Source organism: Arvicola amphibius, chromosome 1, assembly GCF_903992535.2.
Source record: "Arvicola amphibius chromosome 1, mArvAmp1.2, whole genome shotgun sequence".
In the NCBI taxonomy this organism is placed as follows: domain Eukaryota; kingdom Metazoa; phylum Chordata; class Mammalia; order Rodentia; family Cricetidae; genus Arvicola; species Arvicola amphibius.
In genome coordinates this window covers 158,127,741-158,144,523 of record NC_052047.1, presented here as the reverse complement: position 1 = coordinate 158,144,523, position 16,783 = coordinate 158,127,741, and the positions used below count along the sequence as shown (strand labels likewise).

General features: G+C 42.5%; 1 protein-coding gene across 1 annotated transcript in view; it reads right to left on the bottom strand.

Moving 5' to 3' along the window:
* LOC119812597 (guanine nucleotide-binding protein G(q) subunit alpha) overlaps window positions 1-16,783 on the bottom strand; it is a 223,203-nt gene that overhangs the window by 1,245 nt on the left and 205,175 nt on the right. Inside the window, exon 6 of the mRNA XM_038327366.1 lies at window positions 3,981-4,134. Within this exon, the coding sequence (XP_038183294.1) occupies window positions 3,981-4,134 (154 nt within the window). The remainder of the gene's footprint in view (window positions 1-3,980; window positions 4,135-16,783) is intronic.

The following is a 16,783-nucleotide window of genomic DNA, read 5'->3' as shown; positions in this document are numbered from 1 at the left end:
GGAACTGAGCAAAGGCCATGGAGGAGTGCTGCTTACAATCCTATTCATCATGGCTTGCTCAGTCTGCTTTCCCATACAACCAAGGACTACCTGCCTGGCAATGGCATCATCCATGGCACACTGGGCCCTATATCAATCAAGAAAATGCCCTCTGAACTGGCTTACAGGTCAATCTGGTGGAGGTATTCTCTCAATTAAGGGTCCTTTTTTCAAGATGTCCCTAACATATGTTAAACTGACAAAAAAAAAAAAAAACCCAGCACACTTGCATAATAATTTTGTAGTCGATTCTTAGATACAACCCCAATGCAGAAGCAGTAAAAGGAAAAATAAACAGGACTTTGTTAAAATTAAAAAAAAAAGCTTTTGCGGGGCTGGAAAGATTGCTTAGTTGTTAAGAGCACTGGTTGTTCTTCTAGAGGATCAGGGTTCAATTCCCAGCAACCCACATGCATTTAGCAACTGTCTACAACTCCAGTTCTAGGGGATCTGACATTTTTCATGTAGACATACACATAGGCAAAACAATGCATATAAAATAAAAATTAAAAAATCTTTTGCTATTAAAGTACATTATCAAATCAAATATATATATATAATTCATATACCTGATACAAATTTAGCACCTAAGTAAGTATCTCATATGTATCAACAAAAAGTAAACAACCTGATTAAAACTGGACAAAAGACTTGAAAAGACAGTTTTGCAAAAGAAGGTAACAAATAAGCAATGAGCAAACAGGATGCTTAACTCTGATATTCATTTAGCGAATGCCAAGTGAAATCACGAGGTAGTCTTCCCAGCTACTAGCCCGGATGTCACTTAAAAAGTGATAAAATAAACTTTGGTAACAGGTGAAGTCCGCACCTGTCTGTCTACCATTGGTAGGCAGGCAAAATGGTAGCGCCACTATGGAAAATAGTTCAACGATTGCCATATAACCTAGCAATTCATGTAACAGGCGGACATGTTCCAAATGAATGGAAAGAAGGGCATTTCATAGGTGAACATACACAATCATTAGTCGCAAAAGTAAACAGAAATGACTCGATTCAACTGGATAAGCCAAAGTGGTTAATGAAGTTCTGATAGATGTATAACATGCATAGAACTTTAAAATATACCCTGAAATCAACATGCTGGGCAGACAAATACTGACTTGACTTACATACAGGTTAGAAATAGAAAAGTAAAGGGATGGCATGTGATGGGGTAGGGGAGAACACAGGCAATGGGGATCACTAAGTAGCTAGAGTGGTGGATGCACTGGCAATAGCTGCAGTTTCATACATGTAATTTATGTTGTGATTACATATTTAAATGTTCTATATGATATTTTATCACATTTAAAAACTGTGTGCAGGATCATCCAAATCATGAATCAATCAAGCAGTTTAACACTGAAACAGATTCTGGGAAATGTGAGTTTAAAACTTCTAAATTACTAACATCAAAACACCATCACCTTCCAGGTGCTGAGCAGGTACATTGCGCACTACAGTACCACATGTCTGTTTCTCTCCACTGTGGAAAGTTAGCCTATACCAGTAAAAGGAATATCACTTCTATTCTCCTTGGCAAAACCTCCTGGGATTCAGAATGTGGGTTTGATCTACATAAGCAAACACTGCTGAAGCCTAACCAATTCTAAGGATCTTCATCCTGGTTCTTAGGTGGAAACTTGAAAACTTTCAAATTAACCCTATTTCAGATTTGGGCTCGTACCCACATCCCACACTGCCTGGAGCTGCAGGAGAGAGCTAAGATGTTGAGACTCCCATTTGTACAAGGAGGAGCAGGGGTGCTTTAAAGTTCTGGTGACTAAGGCTGCCAACATGAAAAATGAAGTGTGCCATTATTTATATGTGACGTATGAGAAGTAGTCTTCTGTCCTCAGCAATGTACTGTGAACTTACTTGTTCACAACAGCACCAAACACTTAAAACAGAGACTAAGAGACTGGCAGGGTGCGAGAAGGCCGCCATTTCCCTAACTAATATTCTTACTCTGGGAAGGAAAAGACTCCAACCTTTTCTGTTGTGTTAGTTCTGTACAATATCAGCAACAGACTCGAGGTCACTGAAGTGCACTCACAATGTGCTGTGTTTTAAGATAAATTATTTTACTGGAGCACACAGGACTACAAAGAAATTGGTATAGCCATCACACCAGGCACAGAACTGCAAAGTCTCTAGGACCAATTCTGTAGTACAAGCCCATGTGGAAACAGTCATTTCTCTTCCTGAAGAGAAACAAAGAGATGGAAGTCATTTGATTACAACCTCACAAGGAAGACATGTGCAACTGGAAGCTGATAATATCTAAATAAGCATATTACTAAACATCACTGTAGTGTGCTCAAGAGTTTTTTCAGCCTTAGCTAATCTTCGAAGGGCTTTGGATCTCATGAAACAACTTTGTTTTCTTGAGATCAACAAAACCATTGTCTTTTTAACTTATTTGTGGTCACATTTCCTCTGGACATTATGTGTCCATTACAGAAAGACAACAGTTAAAATCATCTTCAAATTCCAAAACATTTACAGTAAGCTGCTTTTGGAAAGAAATCACTTGTAGTGATGAGGATCAGGAAGATACCACAGAAAGTGGCATTCCTGCAAAAACTCACTCCAGAAAACCCAAAACTCAGTGCAGTCAGGTAGCACGTGGCTGCAGGTAACAGCTGGGCTCAGGGAGCTTCTACTGAGGCTGCACACTGCTATCTGTTCTGTACCCAAGCAGGAAAACGAGCCCACAGAGCCACTGCTGCATATGGTGCAGTCATCTCCCCACTGTCCACTGAGTCTCACCAACTTTGGAGAGAAATTTCTGCCTGCCTTCCGGTATGAGCAGGAATTCATGTTTATATTGAGGCAGGTGGCTCTCTCCTGTTCTCAGACCATGTACTCTGCTATGTGGTCTGCTACTGAGGGGATCAGGTATACCACATACAGTTTTTTCCTTCCACAGCTTGCTCAGGCAATCTCGGGCATTGACCATTGCTTCTGAGTTAGTGAGAAAATAGAAAGAGCAAAGAGAAAATGCTGTTTAGGTTAAGACAGTATTTGCTCTTTTTAAAATAGCCAGGCGAACAGGAAAAGATACTTGGAGAGATAAGAACATGCTGCTAACAAAAAAAAAAAAAGTCCCTGTCCCTAAACAGTTGGCTGTATGCCCTATCATACACATGCATTTAAGATGTAAACTTAAGCTGGTGAGAATGCCACATTTCCCTTCCTTGAGCCACCACTGCACCTAAAGCATGCAGGGCAAAAAGGCACCTAACCTTCAAAGAAAGCCTCAGTTTCCTTTGTCGATGATGTCATTTTGTAGTAGCCACTTCTGCTGCTACATTCACCCTGTAAGACTTTGGGATGTGGCCCTACTCTGGGTTAGGTGCTATGCCAAGTCATATACACATGACTCCATCAGTCCTTATGAATGGAGGAGACTTTGGCATCTGCTTTAAAGATGTGCTCTCAGTTTCTCCTCTCTAGCCATCATGCCTGAAGCTTGCTGCCATGCTTCCCCAATAGGATGGACTGACTCCACCGTCTCTAAGTTCCTTGGTCATGGTTAACAACAGAAAGTAACCAATACGGTATATGGACTTCAGAGATGAGCTCCCTACAAGAGAGAGGCAGGGACGGGTAACAAAATAAAAGGGAGGGAAACTGGAAACTACAGTGGCTAATAGGAAAAGCTACTGAAATATTTATTCTCTGAGATGGCAATTTTCAAACAATTAAGAACTTGTTGCTTCCCCCATAACTTTTAAACATTAGGGATAAAATGTTTTATGTCATTACAAGTCAAGGGACAATAACTTGTGCTTTAGCTTGCCACCATGGAAGCTGTGGTTTCAGGCACTGAACCATGCTGTCTCTAGTCCCCATAGGCTCATGGTTCTGGGCACTGTACTAGTGTTAACAGTACAAGTCTTTCTCAGCTGTGAGGCTGGCATAGGGTGCCCACTTACCATCATATTCTGGGAAGTAGTCGACTAGGTGGGAATACATAATTTTCTCCTCTAGAAGATCTTTCTTGTTTAAGAACAGAATAACAGAGGAGTTCTGGAACCAGGGATACGTGATAATTGTTCTAAAGAGTGCTTTGCTCTCTTCCATTCGGTTCTGAGGAAAAAGAAAATCAGAAAAACAAGCAGTGAATTAGTGATGATACAATTGGTCAACTGGCTCATTTCTTAAGTCAGCCCATCTTCTGTGCGCTTCTGATTTTTAAAGCCTGAGTTGGACTGGTCAGGATTTATATGCAAATGATTCATGGCACCTACTGACTGTTTTCATTATGCCAACTCTCAAGTCAGCAGGCAGAAGAGAATAGTAATAAAAATATCTGCTGAAATAACTTCTTAGGTTTAAAAAGAAAGTGATCAGGACCTAGATGACAAAGCTGTATCTGACCTATTGTAATAAATTTCCACCCAAAATATTCATTTATATTGAAATTGAAAGAAACACTACCAAGGAGAGAAACTTGTTCAAGTACATGATCTTTTTTTTTGTGTTTTTAAACACAAATGCCAGCCTTCACTTTAGTATTTTCTAAACTAAATTTATTTAGAGATTCACTATGTTTTAGGCATTCACAGTTACTTGGTTGCCCCTAAGCATATCTAGAGCACCACTACAATGATGTACATGCACATATACACACTCCGGAGTCAGCAATACCTGGACCACCACTGCTCTTTGGTGCACTCTTTCTCCACGTTTCATTATAAGCACATCTGCACAACTGTGTATAAAACAAGGTAACAACCCGAAGATAAAAATCTAGCTTTTGTTTGTTTTACAGATACAGTCTCACTGTACAGCCTGGAACTATACCGGCCTTGAACTCACAGAGCCCTACTTCCCTAGTGTTGAGTTTAAAGGTGTGCATCACACTGCCTGGCCAAAAATACATTATTTCTTCCTCAGCACTTGTAAATGTGCTTACCCAGCGTGACACTTTTAAGCTAGTTTGGAGATAAAAACCCTAATGGTTTCTCAAGAAATTAAGCCAGCGTATTTGCACATGAAGATGCTGATGGAGAATCAAGTCACCTCTAATACTCATCAGCAAAACCACACAGAGCCCACAGCTTCTTTCTCAACCAGCTGCTGCTCTTACACCGTGTGTGTGTGTGTGTGTGTGTGTGTGTGTGCGCGTGCACATACGTGAGCACATGTGTAGAGGTCAGAGGACTGCTCTCTCTTTACACTGTGTGTGTGTGTGTGTGTGTGCACATGCATGAGCACATGTGCAGAGGTCAGAGGACTGCTCTCTCTTTACACTGTGTGTGTGTGTGTGTGCGCGTGCACATACGTGAGCACATGTGTAGAGGTCAGAGGACTGCTCTCTCTTTACACTGTGTGTGTGTGTGTGTGTGTGTGTGCACATGCGTGAGCACATGTGCAGAGGTCAGAGGACTGCTCTCTCTTTACACTGTGTGTGTGTGTGTGTGTGTGCGTGCACATGCGTGAGCACATGTGCAGAGGTCAGAGGACCGCTCTCTCTTTACACTGTGTGGTGAAAAGTTTGGTGGCCAGCACTTTTTACCCTCTAAACCATCTATCTGACCCCATAAGTAATTTAAATGATTAATTTTATTTAGTTTTTTTTTCATTTTTTTTCTACTATTTATTCTACTATCAAGTAAGTAGCTGTAGTTTGTCTGGAACTTAAGTAGAACAGATTGGCCTCAAAGTCACAAACCTCCATTTCTCTGGTGCAGGGATTAAAGGAACGCACCACCCCACCCAGCCAAATTAAGCAACTTTAGATGAACACTAACGGAGCATTACATCCTGACCAAAGCAAGTGTCTATTTCACTGCACACATTTCTCTCATACATGACCCAATGCCATTAAACACGGTTTATTGTCTACATGACTTTTACTATCTATCTATCTATCTATCTATCTATCTATCTATCTATCTATCTATCTATCTATCTATCATCTATCTATCTATCATCTATCTATCTATCTATCTATCATCTATCTATCTATCATCTATCTATCTACCATCTATCTATCTATCTATCTATCTATCTATCTATCTATCTATCTATGATCTATCTATCTATCTATATATCATCTATCTATGATCTATCTATCTATCTATCTATCTATCTATCTATCTATCTATCTATCTATCTTTCTTCTATATGAGGCAGCAAATTGTGAAGTACAGGTTGGCCTACAGCTTAGGATCAGAAGCTTCAGCTTCCTGAGTGCTGGGATTGTAAGCATGTGCCAATGTGCCTGGTTCAAACTTTTAATACCTGGAGTTTATATTCTCTGAGATGTGAGGACTTTACTGAAAAAGTTTTCAAGACTGGAGAAAAGTGGCCCCAAGAACTGAAAGGACAGAGAAGAGATTTTCCAGTTGGTGGAGGTGGGAGCAGTGCCCTCTGGGTAGAAGTTCTAACAAGCTAGCGTGAGGCTTTTAAAGGAGTGCTGTCTAAAGGTGGGGAGAGCCCTTTATGATAGGGTATGGTTAAGTCTATTTGTTAGTCACCTCTGTCCTTCCAGTTCTCCAGAAGGGGCTCCTGGGCTCCTAGGGAACAGCCTGTACTGGGTCTTTCGGCTCTGCATTCCTTCAAGGCAAGAAGCTAAACCTTGGCTGACATAGGGAGCACGAGGTGCCTCCAGTTTCTGTGATCAAATTCAAGTGTGAACTGAGTCCCCAGGTTCCAGTGGGATTTGTGGAGAGAGTCCTGGAGAGAGCCTCCAGGAGGGCTGCCAGGACAAGTTCTCCTGAGCCCAGCACTGGGTCCCAGAGATGACTTGCTTAGAGCTGTAATTGCTTAGCTCTACTGCTCTTGCCGAGCCTGCTCAAGAACTCGTTCTGCTGAAGCTCCAGGGGAGGGGGTTACCATTTATGATTGATTTGGTCTTGAATAGTGGGAGGATGCCCCTTGGCACCAGAGGAAGGAGAACTAGCCAGCTCATCCTTACAAAAAGAGCCAAGTGCAGTGCCTTTGATTTTCACAGCCTCGCTCACAAGGCGGTACAGGTGCACAGCATGAGGAATAATGGACTCTGCACAGGAACCCAACCTTGGAGTGAACAGCATGTCCCAGGAGCACGTAGCTCTTGCTTTTCATAGTTTGCAAGGGCAGGAAGGTTCAAAGGGCAAAAGAAAAAAGCAATGTATGAGATGTGTATGACCAATGATGAAAACACTGAGCTGTTCATTCTGAAGACAAAGCAGCCTGTGGGGTGGCATGATCTCACAAACCTCTTCTCTTAGGGTTTTAGTAAAAAATGTCCACGAGGATTAAAGAGAATAAAGTACAGGTTTCATTATACAGTGCTCTGCATTAACTGTATGACCTAGCCCCCACCTAGCCCCAAGGAGCCTTTCTACTGCTTTTCACTCAACTACGACTTCTGAACCTAGCTAGCCATGTAGCTTTGAAAGCTGGAATGAGACAGAAGAAAAGGAAGGCACTTGCTAGGGTGGGGTCTGTCTTGTCTTTCTTCCTTTTGGGGTCACAGAGAAAGGCCATGTGCTCAACCCCACATATCTAGACTCTATGAAGCCACCACATAGACATGGAAAAGGAAGGTTTTCCCATTCCACACTGTAGTACTCCTAGCCCTGGCCCTGATGGAGGCCGTAACTGCAGCAGGATAGTGTGGCCAGAAATCTCATGCCCATGGCTGTCAGACAGAGCCCTGCCCAGAGTCACAAGGAGAACCTCTCACCATCTCTCTAACTGCACTGCTTTGTAAGGCAATCTCTTAACACATGACTGCCCAATGCTAGTCACCTGCTAGTCCTAGGCTGGCATTCCCAGCTTGACAGTTTGATGCACATACCTATCCATCTGAGTCCCTCCACAAATGCCCTCCTCCATAAAAAGAGATCCTGTGTCACTGCCGGCACACAAGTGTGACTGCACTTTCTTGACCCAACTTCAAGTCCTTCGGGCCCAGGTCAAGTGGCCTTCCCCACACCATCCTTCTCTGAGCTTCGTAGCCTAACTTTCTCTCCCACCCGGCACTGCTGTGCTTGTGAACAGCCCATGCCTGCTATGGCTGCCGATGACAGATATACCACTGCAGGCCTCACGGGCCACATGGAAGATGAGGTCACATAGAAAGGAAGGTGTGATAGGAGTGAGTCCGAGAAGGGTCAAGAGCCAAGGTGGCTCGGTGCTGATGCTTGACAGAATGGAAGACTGCAAAAAACGCAATAGAAGTGAGGGGGATGCAAACTCCGAAATCTGAAGGGGCTGTGCTCCCTTCAGGACTTCTGAGTTCAGGAACTTCTGCATTAAATAAGAAAATCCTCCTCTCTTTTGGATACCAGAGACACTTCCTCCTTATATGCATTGTGTACTGAGGGCAAGGACAGTGCAAACATGGTAGCTTCTTTGAAGAGCATACAGTTCTCTAAGGATCCAGAAGGAGCCACTGTGATTGCAGCCTGCCTGTCTAACACTGGAGTGCTGTGGGGCCACTTAGGTGCAGTGCGCCAAAAAGCCTTCCTTTTGGCTTGGGTGCAAATATCCTTCTCACTCAGGAAAAGGCCAGGGCATGTTCACAAGACCCTAGACCCCACCTAGAAGCTGGAGTCTGGTCCAAGTTTGCATAAATAGTTACTGAAGGGCCTAACATGATGATAGCTAATGTCTGTCCACTTTACGGCTGTATTGCTCACAGGGAAAGGCTGGATTTTCCTATTCCTCTTCAACAAGTTGGTGCTTCTCTCTGTCCAATCAACCTTAAACTAAAGGTTGAACAACTCTTTCAACAGCCTTTTTTTTTCATCATAATGTTCTGTTCACTAATACACCAATGTTTTTTTCCACAGAATTGTTTTTATATTTTTTGGTTGTGAGCCTAGCCTTTAAAGGGTGAACCATCTTTCCAGCCCTGGAGCTGTTTTTAAACAAAACAACACACACACCCAACAAACAAATAAAAAATAACGAGTTGACAAAAAGATCCTTAGCTCTTTTCCCTGATACAAACCTGTAGGAAGAGAGCAGTCCTGAGCAAATGTGTGTGGACCTGGGGACGGCCACGTCAGGGACCCCAGGGCCTCATCTCTATGGCGGTGGCAAAGCATTCACCAGGTGCTGCTCAGAGGGACGGCAAAGCTTTCCTTGGGCCTGAGTGAGAATACTGACAGGTGTGGGGAAAATGTCCATCGTAGTTTTCCCCTGGATGCTTGTGGACTGCCACTATGAAGATTAGCTAACCCAGCTGCATGCAATAACCCCACCCCCTGTTAACTGTGTGTCACAAACAGTTTCTTGGCTCAGATCACCAGATTCCGGGATCCCAGTTTTCCTGTGTCCATTGTTTGTCTTTTCTTCATTCTCTAGCTGCCCCAGTCAGCTCAAGTCTGTGGCATTAGTCACTTGACTGCCTCCCTGATATTTTACCCATTTTAGTAGCTTTATAAATCACATTGAATTATATAGTTTACATAAATGCTAGAATAGTGCTTGTTAAGTACAAAACTGGATAATGAAGATGAAGAAACAGACATGAAAGAATGTCAGGTCCCCTCATTCCCGAGGGCTGACAGTCACCTGTGAGTTATTTACAGCTGGGGTCTACTCTTGGAGGAGGGCAGAGGCCCGAGAAACCTAAATGAAGCTTTCTAGACTACAGTGATGCCCCTGCACTATCTGGAAATCCTGGGGTAAGTGGTCCACAGCGTCACCTCCTGATGCCAGAAGCAGTGAATATGATTCTGTTTCTCACACTTTGCGTTACAAAAGAACATCAGGGACTTCTAAATGAACAAGGTCAGACAGACACAGCGTGCCTGTATTTGGGACCATGTACAGATGACTGTAAGTCTAGAGAATGAAAGATTTCACTGGCTCCTTTAGAGCCCGATGTTTAAACAAATGGCCTTACCAAGAGGTTCTGACATATGATAGTATACTCAACTGCTAAGAACTACAATGTCACCCAGGTTTCTTACCACTTTGCCCAGGCAGAGAGAGGATGCTTCTGAAATTCTCTACATGTTGAAGTGGATATCTCCTAAAATCTCAGAAAATGTTTAAATCCCAACTCAGACAAAACCAAGAAGACAACAGACATATCAGTGAAGAAGTTAGGACAAGAAATAATTAGTTACTTATCCACCCCCAATATTCTGCTACCCAAATCAGACAAGAGGGGTAGGAAGGACAGGCCACCAAACCCAGCTGGACACATATTGTTTCTTCAATGATTTCCCTAGTCTTTGCAAATCTCTGCAAGCAAGTATTTCAGATCCAATTAGGCGTGTGCTCCAGGCTTGAAGACGGCTCCAGAAGTTTTCATAGTATGATGGCTTTGTATACTCGTCAGCACATTCTGCCGGCCAGGATGTGTAGAGAGGCAAAGGGACACAAGACATTTGCCTATTACCTCACGGTCGAAGGTTTAGGCAGAGATGAGGTTACAGATGGGGCCTTGTGAAGTGAGGTAACTGGTAGAGAAAAGTAGGTGCAGGAAGGAGAGAGGGAATGGCTTGGGAGGGATAGAGGCCACGCAGAAACAAAGGAGAGCAGGACACAAAGGAAGAAACTGGAAAAAATTGACTTGATCAAATGTCTCCTTTCAAAGTCTATTTTATAACACATTGGCCTTTCAATTTAGCAATCACATATCCTGCCTTTTTTAAAGCATACATGTCAGTGAGCTAACACCTATCTTTGCTTTTTCTTCGATACAGGGCTTCTCTGTTTTAAGAGTCCTGGAACTAGCTTTGTAGACCAGGCTAGTCTTGAACTCACAGAGATCCACCTGTCTGGGCCTCCCAAATTCTGTGACTGAAGGCATGTGTCACCACAGCTGGGCATTAATGTCTACATGAAGTTCCTCTTTTTTCCTAATACTCTTTACTGCAGTGGCTTCAGATCTTTAATATCCCATGTATGAATGGTATGACTTTTCGATTCACTGACCTTCCCTCCTAACCTCCTGTTCATCCTGCTTTCCATCAGCACCTGCTGTGTCACCACCTTAGACAGTTTTGTTGGAAAACTCCTTCCTTTCTATCGGGTATAACTGTGTTTCATAACCTCAACAACTGTCCCCCACTACCTTTACAGTACTTTTCTGTCAGGCTTCAACATTAAATTCTGTGTGCTGTCTCACCAGTGTACCTTCTCTCCTCCACTGCATAGCCATGAGCCTGTATTCTCTGACTAGCACTGGGTGCTTCTTTAGGTCTACGTCCAATGACGACCAGTGTTTTCCGTATTTCAAGAGTCTGAGCTGATAGCTACAGATTCTGTTTCCAGGGGCAAGAATGCGAAAGTCATATATTTCACACCACGAAGATGAAGACAGATCTCCAGAGTTAGTCAGAACAATGCCTTAGTCATCATTCCAAACTATCAGAAATTCTTTGGGTCTCCCTCCATTCATATAAAAGACACTTCAGTAACCACCATATGTCTAAGGATGCTGCACCAAAACAGTCATCAAAGAACCAAAGGAACAACTGTGGACCTGTGCAGTGTGGCCATTCAAGAGGTAGACTCTAGTCATGGAGCACAGTGGACCCATTAGTACTGACTGTGACAAGAAACCAGAAAGATCTGGCGGGAAAGTAGCTGCTGCCATTTAATCCTAGATAATCTGCCTGAAGTCCCAACCTCTTTGCTAGATTTAGCTAGAACGAGACGAAAATGAACTCAAAACAAACAACAAGGAAGAAAATACAGGCTCTTAGAGAGCTCAGTGATTCTTCTTTTCCTTGAGCATGAGGGAGACAAAATGAGTTCTCCGTGCTTCTTGCAGCAGGATACCAAGTTAGTGTGCCATCTTCTGCTGTAGCCTACCCCATGAAATGGTGTGAATGACAAGCAGAGGGATAGCAGGGTGGTAGATTTTAACCGACATCGATGACTATTGACTAAAACGGCACATCTTCCACCTCTTGATTAGGACTAGCCAACGGCCTTCTGCAGAGACAAACTAGTTTATATGCCACAGCGTGTGTGGACATGTGCACGTTACTGCTGCCTCTAGGACGACTTCCATCCATCCCTTCCAAATCCTCTCCCAAAACTACAGTGGGCGAACGAGGTCACAGTGGATGATATGCACGGTGACGGTGAGAAAGCAACAGTTCACTGTGCATTCTGAATCTCTCTAAGCGACAGTCAGGTTTATGGCTCTAGCAGACTGGTTCACCCACAGTGCTCTCTTTTTTGGAACTGACTGCTGAGTTCTGTAGTTTTTGCTCTTTTTGTGTTCTGTTTGCATTCTTACTATGCTGAAGTCAGCTTAAGTTCTCTTATTCATTTGTCATTTTGCACATTAGGCATTATTTAGAGAAGCCTTAAAGTAAGGTAGAAGCACCTTGTCTCAGCACTGCTAGACCTCTCTAACTAGAAGGCAGTCCCACTTTATTGAAAAACCTTCTGTTTTTCAGTAGGCTACCCTCGAAGCCAGCTCAGTTTCCTTCTGTAGCTAGCTTGGGTATATAGCCACAGCAGACTGTGAAACACTTTGGGCTGCTGGCAAGGAACAAAGCACACCCGAGCTCCAGCTTTCTTGCTTTGTTTTTCTTCCTGATTCTGTGGGTGATGAACAGTATGCCGGCCAAACTGTTTGAAACTTTGGGTAAGTGGAGATAGAAACAGGCTTCAAGATATGTGGACAAAGGATTATATATAAGAGAACAGGCTTGAGCCAGAAACTCTGGGTATACCCTGAAAAGGACATCGACGACCAACCACATAAATATCAGGACTTTGAGCTGAACCTGACACATTTTTTACATTCCTGGTTTACTGTCCTGGGACAGTCTAAGTTGGGGGAAACAAAGGTGAAATAGCTGGAAGAAATTTTTGCCCTAAAATGATTTTACAGATACGTCATTGTGGTTCAGAAGCACAGCTGGCTTGTTCTTTGGCTAACAGGATGGATGACATCAGTGCGACGAAAATCTGACCTGTATTGTGCCCAAAGAGACAAATCTTAAGAATTTATGTAGGTGGCGTCTCTGTGCACATGTCCATTCCTGAGTGTGAATGCGTGTGTACATGTGGAGTCAGAGGATAACCCTGGGGGAGCAGTCCTTGCTTGGAGTGTTCGCCTGTCTTTATCTTCCTAGGAGTGCTAGGATTACAAGCAGGAGCTGCACATCTGGCTTTATGTAGGTTCTGGCATTTGAACTCCTCTACATGCTGGTGCAGCGAGGTTTTGTCTACTGAGCAGCCTCTGAGCTGCTCACTTGGGTAGCACTGGGACTGGTTAGTCCATCATTGTTTGCCCACTGAAGTTCTTTTCATTCATTCTGGCTCTCTTGTCCTTTCTACTTGCCCTCTGCAGACTGAAGGCAGACTATAATTTCCACAGAGGAGCAGACAATAAGTAAAAAATTATAAATAAAAAATAAGAAATCAGAGTAAGTTTGGATCTGAAAGACAGGGGGTGCATGCAGATAAATAGATCAAATAAGAACATCAAGGAGGTATAAATCCATTGGCTTAAAAAGTTTTTCCAAAAGAATACATAAAATATGCTGAATAAAAATCCTTTTAAATGAGTTTGGCATGTTATAATCCTAAGGCTGTATTTCTGCACAGTAATGACGTGGTAGGACACAGTTACAGCATGGGATTTCTGTTTTAAAGGTTTATTTACTTTCATTTTTTATATATGGCTGTTTGGCCTGAGTGTATGTCTGTGCACTGCATACATACAATGCCTTGGGAGACAGAAGATGGTGTTAGACCCTCTGGAACTGGAGTGACAGACAGCTGTAAACTGCTGTGCAAGTGCTGGGAACTGAACCTGTGTCCTCGACCAGAGCAACCAACCCTCTGAACTGTGAAGCCAGCTCTCCAGTCTGAATGAAGAGAAATGAAATCTCCACACTAATTTTCCTAGGTGAAGAGACTGATATAAGAACAAGTTAAGAAATATCTATTAACGAGTATGCTACTAAGCCTACTGTCCCGAGTTTGCCCCTGAGACCCTCATGACGGAAGGAGAAAAGTGACTTCTACAAGTTGTCCTCTGACCTCTAGACACTTGCTATGAACCACAAAAACACACTAAACAAACGAATATGAAAAGAGAGAAACATGTTTAGCAGGAAAGTATTTTGAATCACTGGTAACATCAATCTGTGATTATTTAAGAATTCATACTTAGGATTTATAATGTATAACAAAGCACACGCAGACAGAAAATAGCTAAAATAAAGCCCTCCTTATACATGTCATAAAATCTTTGAGCCTTAACTTGTCTTTTAGTTTATATCTTTCCCATAGAGTTTCTAATTTTCTTTGAAGGAAAAACTGTACCTATTTTCTTTAAGCATTTAAAAACCTTTGTTTAATTTTTAATCTTAGGGCACTGTATTTATTCAGGTGTTGCATATATGTAAGAGAGTCTTTCCAGATGCAATAGCCCACACATTACTGGAAACAGTCCTTGTATAAAGATGAGGACATACTTTTCATGCTGCCTGAGTTGCTTTAAAAAGGTTATACATGGGCTGGGGAGACGATGCAATGGGGACAGTAATTGCCACATGTGAAGACCCAAGTTCAGAGTCCCAGAACTGAAGTTGGGTATGGTCGTATGTATTTGGAATTTCAGTGTGCCCACCATTCCTGTACACATATATCCTATATTACATATAGACACATGCACATACACGCACAAAGCAACTCTACAACCTTCACAGTTAATGAGAGACTAGTAATAATCTATGTGTGGATTCACTCTGCCCCCATTCAACTTCCCTATTTTTCTGTGGCACTTGCCAACAGAATGAAGGGGCCAAGGGAAACAACATGACAACTCAAGCCACTCAGCATTGGCACCCATGGAATAGTGTGCTGGTGGTATCCAGGGTCAACTGTGACTGGAGGCCTGCACCCCACCGACCTGCGGGGTCCAGTGACTTATTCTGTCAGTGTTGTGATTTTGACAGTGCAAAGTTCCAGCATCATCAGTCACCTTATTTACTGCCTGTTTGAAAAGTCAGTGTCTTTAATTTCACTTACATGGAGTCTTGGATTAAAACAGTATTACCTGAAACCTCTACAAGTGTTCCACTATGTTTTGCCTTAACAAACTTTGAGAAGCAGTGCACATTATTTTTCTTTAAACTCCAAGATAATATATAATGTCCACACGACAGTAATTCATACGAAAGGTGGGGAAGGCATCACAAACTTTATGAGAAACTAAGTACCCTTAGACCAAAAATCATGTATAGCTACAAAAAGTTAAAAATTTGTTACAAAGTTAATTTTTAAAATTTAAATATTTTTCCAGAGTTGCTCTTTTACTTTTTATCATGAGAAAAATTTACTGAACTTTTCAAGATTTTAAATAAAATACTTTTTCTAAAACGTGCAAAATGATCTTATTATCAAATTGGGCAGTCGGACAAAAATCAAAACAAAATAAGAACAACAAAACCCAAACAAATCTAGAATATTAATGCTTTATTTGGCACAAACACCTGTGCTCTGGATGATCCAAAGGAGCACAAATCTATGTGAAGCTAAGAGTCAGAGCTAGGAGATCTGAGATACTGCAATGCAAACAAGGACCCAGAGATTCAGCTAACAGAAATAGAAAAAGTTCACAAAACAAGTTCCTCTAGTCCTGGAAAGAAGGGCGTAGGGAGAGAACAGAATGGAGGACCAGGTAATATGAAGAAAAGCTTGAAAGAAAGCATGAGTATACAAGTAAACCCCAGTGTTTTGCCTGAGAAATACTCAAGCAAAAGATCAGAAAGGGGGCTGGGCACAGCTAACTCAGCGGTAGCTTGTGCAAGGCCCTGGCTACAATCAGTATCACAGTACACACACAGACACACCCATGCATGCACCCTTGACACCAAAAAAAAAAAAAAAATACACAATATCTGATTATATTAAGTGCTACTACAGGGAGCCAGTACATGAATGATTATAGTCACTAAAGAGCCTCTGAGATTTAAAATCTCTGGGGTTAGGGCTGGGGAAATGGTTCAGCATTTGAGAGAACTTGCTGCTTTTGCAGAGGTCTGCAAGTTTGATTCCCATGATTCATGTGTGGCAATTCACACTGCCTGTAACCATAGCTCCAGGGGATTCAATACCCTCTTCTGGCCTCTTTGGGTACCAGCACTCTGTTGCAGGGAGAGGCTGCTTGTTCGTCCCAGCTGCAGACTAGCTTAGCCCCAAAGTAACCACACAGAAATTGTTAAATCACTGCTTGGCCCATTAGTTCTAGCTGCTTATTGGCTAACTCTCACATCTTGATTTACGCCATTTCTATTAATCTGCATATCGCCACAAGTTCATGGCTTACCAGGAAAGATTTGGCATGTTTGTCTCTGGCGGCTCCATGATGTCTCTCCTGACTCTTTCTCCCAGAATTCAATTCTGTCTTCTCTGCCTACCTAAGTTCTGCCCTAACAGGTCCAAAGCACTTTATTCACTAACCAATGAAGGCAACATACAAACAGAAGGACCTCCTACACCAGCACTCCCAACAGCCATGGATGAAGTAACTGTTAAGGTTTCCAGACAATATAAAGGGGGGTGTGAATATCTGAACTTATAAGCACAAATGTGAAACTATAGTATTTCTTTTTTCTTCTTCTTTTTTTTTTTTTGGTTTCGAGACAGGGTTTCCCTGTAGTTTCTAGAGCCTGTCCTGGAGCTAGCTCTTGTAGACCAGGCTGGCCTCGAACTCAGAGATCCGCCTGCCTCTGCCTCCAGAGTGCTGGGATTAAAGGCGTGCGCCACCACCGCCCGGCAAACTATAGTATTTCTATAATAGAGCTAA